This window comes from Montipora capricornis, chromosome 12 (assembly GCF_036669925.1).
Source record: "Montipora capricornis isolate CH-2021 chromosome 12, ASM3666992v2, whole genome shotgun sequence".
NCBI lineage: Eukaryota > Metazoa > Cnidaria > Anthozoa > Scleractinia > Acroporidae > Montipora > Montipora capricornis.
This window is the reverse complement of record NC_090894.1, coordinates 39,824,524-39,832,437: the sequence shown is the minus strand read 5'-3', so window position 1 is coordinate 39,832,437 and position 7,914 is coordinate 39,824,524. Positions and strand designations below refer to the sequence as shown.

The following is a 7,914-nucleotide window of genomic DNA, read 5'->3' as shown; positions in this document are numbered from 1 at the left end:
AAGAAGGCGATGATAATCTTCAACACGAAAAAAAAAAGAAGGTGAAGTGCATAATTTAAAAAGAGAGAGAAACAGCCGAAATAACCGAAATAAACAAAAAGGATTAAATCAGAAGAGTTTTGAATGGCTTGCATAAATGTGGCAATGGTTTTTGCTTGGACTTCGACTCAGACGGCACGCGTCTTGTAAATATGATTTTTGGATACGATTGGGACTTGTTGAGGTCTTGAATTTTCAAATTGGTTTATCACGGTTTTTGACCTGGGGAAGACTCATTTAGCAATTACGATTTTGGACACGATTGGGACTTATTGAACCAAGCACTTCTCATTTTTTTTCCTTATGGATTTAAACTTGGATAGGTCAGGGTTGGTTATTGCTTTTTATGAATTTGCTTTGGAGGTGAGGCGGGGTTCGACTCCCCGTTTTTCTTGGGGGGCTAACCCTTAGGAGTTTTAATGCACTTGGTCGTTGCACTTCGCCCTCAAGACCGCCTCAAGTATAAATATAGAACACCCACTTGTGGTACAAAGTCACATTCCTTTTGTTCGAGATTTTGCCGACCTGAATACACTGTGGCCAATTAACAGGATTGACTTGTTAAACAGAACAACCTTTACTATTTTTTTATACTAAATATGCCTATAAAAAGATCATATGACAATCACCACGAAAAAAAATTAGCACAAAGTAATTCATTATCGTACAATCTTCCCCGGTAATATTATTATTATTACACTTTAAAAATAACAAAATAAGTAATTGAAAAAAAACAAGAACACTAAGAGAGCTCTAAATTCGGCAGGTCGGTGTCCACAAGAGTCTAAAAGCTTAGGCATCTTAATAATCCTAGCGTAGGTGTTTTTCACGGGTGGGAGACCAGGTGATGGCTTTGGTACGGGTTCTAACACAGGGTTGGGTGCGGGAATAGGAACGACTGGTACTTTCTTGGATTTGCACTTTAGGAACACCTTCATTAGTAGGAACTTTTACTTTGGCGCTGCTGTCTGGGACTGCTTTTGTTGCTGACTGTTCCTTTGCTTGAGAAACTGCCCTTCCCGACGCATGGTTTCTTTCCCAGGCTTCACCAGTCAACTGATCGGCAAGAGACCCATGGCCAGTTTGCCAACTCTTTTCTTTCTGCATTTGAACGACCCTGATATCTTGCCAAATTTCTGATTACGGCAAAGGATTTGCAGACTGGTCATGATAAAGCTTTGCTTTCTGTCTCTTCTGCTTTATATTACTTTCTACTTCTTCCGCGACTGGAAAATAGGGAAGGGTTGCAGTTGTCGGCATACGGGTCCTAGTTCGACGAGTCATCATTTGCTGATCCAATGCTTTCCACGGGCGCGTTTTTTTACCCTAGTAAGACAAGCTAGGGTAGTTTGTCATTGCGGAGTTCTTTCTTGAACAGGTTCTTGGTCTCGTACCTGATTGCGTTTCCGATCTATTAGTCCGAAAAAGTTCTACACAATCGCTGCGGAATAGTGACTTCCTACTACCACGTCTTTGAACTACACGCTCCGGCAAACACTCTGTTAGATATCTTAGGCCATTCTTATGGTCAAACTTACCGTAAATCAAAGAGATTACCCCAGTTTACACGTTTTTATAAAAAAATAAATAAAGAAATAAAGTTACAATGACTCCCTTAAATGCTCTAAAATGCACACCTCTCTATGAATCCCTCCTCTTTAAAAAGCCCTCTGTCTAGAGCTTTAACTTTTAACAAGCTCCTCCTCCTTACATACAACAAACTGTCTTGCCAGGCAATTATTATTATTTATGATACTATTTTGGGTTGCGTTTGATAGCCTATATTCTCAAGCCTCCTCCAGGGACAAGTGCACGATGTACAGTGACCGCAACCTCATTAACATTAATGTTAAAGCGCGTGTTGACTCTGGAGTGAAACCAGCCAACAGTTTTTTTGACCTCTGCTTGAAAGCAAGAGTGATTGCTGCTGCTTTGGAAATCCTACTTCTGAATTCCATTGATGACACCTGTGATGCTGATCCCAAGGCAGATGCTCCCAATACATCCAAAAAACAATTCTTACAAAAATTAGCTAGTCAGATAGTCTCCGAGTACGTACTGAACACCGCTCAAAACGTCGGCTGGCAAACAGAATTGTTCAGGAGAACAGTCAACCCCAAAATGCAGGATCAGAAGACTTTGTTTCAAGTGAATGCACTTCTGAGCCCAAAAGCAGCCCATGAACTGAAACGGAATCGGTCCGTAACGTTAAAGAACTGCCTGGGGGGGAAACATACCTCTAGATTTGCTGTTAGAGTTTTCTAACGGGATTTTGAAAGAAGCAGTCAAGAAACTCGGACCAAATGCCTCCCGCAAATCTATAGACAGGATTTGTAAATCAATCACTATCACTAAAGAACTGATGGACCGCTTTGATGCAGAGCTACAAATTCACAAGCGCTCCGGGGGCCATGTTGCACAACCTGCAATGGAAGACTGTTGTAAAGGACCTTGTCGACCACAAGGCCATGCAACATATAGCAGGCCGGACATATCGTCATTTTAGAGGCATGTAGTCCTCATTTCTGTCAAATTTCAGTGTCCGGGATCTGCGCAAGTGGATGAACAACCACAAAAAGTTAATTGAGATTAAGAGAAGGGCACGCTAGAATGACGACATACCCTTACCATGTTCTTCATGATCCCTTATTGATATATTGAAACTACAGTAATTCTACCTGACATAATGTCCTTCTTTCTTTACCATGATAGGGCTGATTTATTTTGTTCATCTTTGATTTTGAAAGTAGAGAAATTGTGCAAATCAGACCAATAGTACATGTAAGTAATGTTGTGAGCCAAAAGTCAATAAAGTCAATGCAATCAATCGAATTTTAGCTTTTAATGCAGAATCGTCCTCAGCATTGGCTGATCACCGCTTTTTTCGATTCTATTTAGATATGAGCAGAACAATAATAATAATACCAATTGTCCTATAGGAGTCCACGAACGACTCAAAGCGATCAATTTAAAAAACAAATGGATGACTGTGGACTTGCTAGTTTGAAAGACAACATTACGAAAAAAAAAAACAAACACAAAACAAAACAAAACACAAAAAAGCGAAAAATTTAATGAGAAATCAAAATTATTTAAACTAAGGTAAACGTTCCTGACCGAATAATGAAGGCTTTTAATGACCAAATGCAGTTTTAAAAACATGAATGTTTTTTTATGGAGTTTTGATGAAGAAAGTTCACTGTACCGTGATCACAATAAGGAAAAGGACAAAGTGTCCTCATATGGAAATAGGAATTAGTAGAGTTTATAATGTCTTGATAGTTCTAAAAATTGATGCAATCTGAGAACCGTCAACCAAATCTATGTACCTAGCATATATAATTACAATTTCGTTCAAGATATTGTCATTTTGTCGATTTGAAAATTGATGTGTGTCTGTTGCAATCAATATCATTGTTTTCTGTGCTCCTTCATTAGAAAAAGAGGACCTGGCTCAGTTCAAATACAAGGTTTTACAGAAAAAAACAACAAAAGGAAACACTGAAATAAGATGTAGCATTTACCTTAGAAGGCTAAGGTTCAAATGTACTCTAACTTTTTACCTGAAAGGGTTAATTAATTGCTGTAAAGACTTTTTAAACCCAGCTGTGTGAGTCACTTTGCAACCAAGTCACACAATGTTTGTGGGGTAGGGAGGCGCATAGTTGTGTCATATTTTGAAAGTGTATTTGTGGCAATATACTTACAGCGAAAATAGACGCCTGAGTCCTGAGAAAACGTTTTCTGGGAGTTGACTTATGTTATTATTATGAAGGTCTCTAGAAGTGAAAACGTAAAACGCAATGTATATGAAAACTAATTCAAAACTAAGTAACATAGTAAAAATTTATCTTAACACTACTTTTAAAAGAACAATCAGGAACAGTACAAAATTTAAAATAAACAAGTGCAATGCACTCAATCGAATTTTAGCTTTTAATGCAGATTCGTCCTCAGCATTGGCTGATCACGGCTTTTTTCGATTTTATTTAGACATGAGCAGAACAATAATAATGTAAAGTAAAGTAAAGTAAAGTAGACCTTATTTAACGTCGATAACTTGTAACAGTAACTTTTAATCACTGAAAAACCTGAGTGTTCGACGGTACGCTCATTTTACTCCCCCCTCTCCATCAGTGCTGCGTTTTAAGGGTATTTAAAGCTACTAGCTACACGGAAAGGAAAGTAGTCGAAACAAGGATGCGAGATCCGGGAATCGAACTCAGGACCTCTTGCACCAAGGCCGCGCACTAATCGACTGTGCCATCCTTGCTCCTAATACCAATTGTCCTATAGGAGTCCACGAACGTCTCAGAGCGATCAATTTAAAACACAAATGGATGACTGTGGACTTGCTAATTTGAAAGAAAAGATTACGAAAAATCTATAACAAAACACAAAAACGCGTAGAAGTTAATGCGAGATGAAAATTATTTAAACTATGGTAAACGTTTCTCACAGAATAATGAAGGCTTTTAATGACCAAATGCAGTTTTAAAAACACGCATTTTGTTAATGGATCTTTGAGGTCTTGATAGTTCTAAAATTGAGGCAATCTGAGAACCGTCAACCAAATTTATGTACCTAGCATATATAATTACAATTCGTTCAAGATATTGTCATTTTGTGGACTCGAAAATTAATGTGTGTCTGTTGCAATCAATATAATGGTCTTATGTGCTCCTTCATTAGAAAACGAGGGCCTGGCTCAGTTCAAATACAAGGTTTTACAGAAAAAAACCAAAAGGAAACACTGAAATAAGATGTAGCATTTATCTTAGAAGGCTAAGGTTCAAATATACTTTAACTTTTTACCTGAAAGAGTTAATTAATTGCTGTAAAGACTTTTTAAACTCAGCTGTGTGAGTCAATGCCGTACCGAGAGGCGAGCTCGGTAGCAGAAACCAGCGAAGGGCCAACTGCGTCCAAAAGCGATCGCACGGGCCGAAATCCCGGGATGACTCGTTTAAAAAAAAAAATGGGGTGCAGGGATGGCGCAGTGGTAAGAGCACTCGCCTCCCACCAATATTATGTGGCCCTGGTTCGATTCCCAGACTCGTCGTCATATGTGGGTTGAGTTTGTTGGTTCTCTAGTCTGCACCGAGAGGTTTTCTCCGGGTACTCCGGTTTACCCTCTCCTCAAAAATCGACATTTGACTTGATTTACTTTCATTGTTCATTTCAGTTTACAGTGTCCCCAATTAGCGCTCCAGCGCTAGAACCACTAGACACTGAAATAAAGTTCCTTTCCTTTCCTTTCACTTTGCAACCAAGTCACACAATATTTGTGGGGTGGGGAGGCGCATATTTGTGTTATATTTTGAAAGTGTATTTGTGGCAATATACTTACAGCGAAAATAGATGCCTGAGTCTTGAGAAAACGTTTTCTGGGAGTTTACTTATGTTATTATTATGAAGGTCTCTAGAAATAAAAACGTAAAATGCAACTTAGATGAAAACTAATCCAAAACTAAGTAACATAGTAAAAATGTATCTTAACACTACTTTAAAAGAACAATCAGGAACAGTAAAAAAATTAAAATAAACAAGTACAATGCACTCAATCGAATTTTCGCTTTTAATGCAGATTCGTCCTCAGCATTGGCAGATCACGGCTTTTTTCGATTTTATTTAGATATGAGCAGAACACTAATAATACCATTTGTCCTATAGGAGTCCACGAACGACTCAGAGCGATCAATTTAAAACACAAATGGATGACTGTGGACTTGCTAATTTGAAAGAAAAGATTACGAAAAATCTATAACAAAACACAAAAACGCGTAGAAGTTAATGCAAGATAAAAATTATATAAACTAAGGTAAACGTTTCTCACAGAATAATGAAGACATTTAATGACCAAATGCAGTTTTAAAAACACGCATTTTTTTAATGGTTTTCTGGGAGTTGACTTATGTTATTATTATGAAGGTCTCTAGAAGTGAAAACGTAAAACGCAATGTATATGAAAACTAATTCAAAACTAAGTAACATAGTAAAAATTTATCTTAACACTACTTTTAAAAGAACAATCAGGAACAGTACAAAATTTAAAATAAACAAGTGTAATGCACTTAATCGAATTTTAGCTTTTAATGTAGATTCGTCCTTAGCATTGGCTGATCACGGCTTTTTTCGATTTTATTTAGACATGAGCAGAACAATAATAATGTAAAGTAACATAAAGTAAAGTAGACCTTATTTAACGTCAATAACTCGTAACAGTAACAATTACTGACAAACCTGTGGTCGACGGTACGCTCATTTTACTCCCCCCTCTCCATCAGTGCTCCGTTTTACGGGTATTTAAAGCTACTAGCTACACGGAAAGGAAAGGAGTCGAAACAAGGATGCAAGATCCGGGAATCGAACTCAGGACCTCTTGCACCAAGGCCGCGCACTAACCGACTGTGACATCCTTGCTCCTAATACCAATTGTCCTATAGGAGTCCACGAACGAGTCAGAGCGATCAACTTAAAACACAAATGGATGACTGTGGACTTGCTAATTTGAAAGAAAAGATTACGTAAAATCTATAACAAAACACAAAAACGCGTAGAAGTTAATGCGAGATGAAAATTATTTAAACTAAGGTAAACGTTTCCCACAGAATAATGAAGGCTTTTAATGACCAAATGCAGTTTTAAAAACACGTATTTTTTTAATGGATCTTTGATGTCTTGATAGTTCTAAAATTGAGGCAATCTGAGAACCGTCAACCAAATTTCTGTACCTAGCATATATAATAATTATTACAATTCGTTCAAGATACTGTCATTTTGTGAACTCGAAATTCAATGTGTGTCTGTTGCAATCAATATAATGGTTTTATGTGCTCCTTCATTAGAAAACGAGGACCTGGCTCAGTTCAAATACAAGGTTTTACAGAAAAAAACCAAAAGGAAACACTGAAATAAGATGTAGCATTTATCTTAGAAGCCTAACGTTCAAATGTACTTTAACTTTATACCTGAAAGGGTTAATTAATTGCTGTAAAGACTTTTTAAACTCAGCTGTGTGAGTCAATGCCGTACCGGGAGGCGAGGTCGGTAGCAGAAAGCAGCGAAGGGCCAACTGCGTCCAAAAGCGATCGCACGGGCAGAAATCCCGGAATGACTCGTTTAAAAATAAAATGGGGTGCAGAGATGGCGCAGTGGTGAGAGCACTCGCGTCCCACCAATGTGGCCCGGGTTCGATTCCCAGACTCGGCGTCATATGTGGGTTGAGTTTGTTGGTTCTCTACTCTGCACCGAGAGGTTTTCTCCGGGTACTGCGGTTTCCCCTCTCCTCAAAAATCGACATTTGACTTGATTTACTTTCATTGTTCATTTCAGTTTACAGTGTCCCCAATTAGCGCTCCAGCGCAAGAACGACTAGACACTTAAATAAAGTTCCTTTCCTTTCCTTTCACTTTGCAACCAAGTCACACAATATTTGTGGGGTAGGGGGGCCCATATTTGTGTTATATTTTGAAAGTGTATTTGTGGCAATATACTTACAGCGAAAGTAGTTCCCTGAGTCCTGAGAAAACCTTGTCTGGGAGTTGACTTATGTTATTATTATGAAGGTCTCTAGAAATAAAAACGTAAAACGCAATGTATATGAAAACTAATCCAAAACTAAGTAACATAGTAAAAGTTTATCTTAGCACTACTTTTAAAAGAACAATCAGGAACAGTAAAAAATTTAAAATAAACAAGTGCAATGCACTCAATCGAATTTTAGCTTTTAATGCAGATTCGTCCTCAGCATTGGCTGATCACGGCTTTTTTCGATTTTATTTAGATATGAGCAGAACAATAATAATACCAATTGCCCTATAGGAGTCCACGAACGACTCAGAGCGATGAATTTAAAACACAAATGGATGACTG

General features: G+C 38.0%; 1 protein-coding gene across 1 annotated transcript in view; it reads right to left on the bottom strand.

Moving 5' to 3' along the window:
- Nucleotides 1–3,877, bottom strand: part of LOC138025868 (leucine-rich repeat-containing protein 15-like) — a 25,332-nt gene extending 21,455 nt beyond the window's left edge. Inside the window, exon 1 of the mRNA XM_068873020.1 lies at nt 3,747–3,877. Within this exon, the coding sequence (XP_068729121.1) occupies nt 3,747–3,877 (131 nt within the window). The remainder of the gene's footprint in view (nt 1–3,746) is intronic.
- Between the last annotated feature and the right edge of the window lie 4,037 nt (nt 3,878–7,914).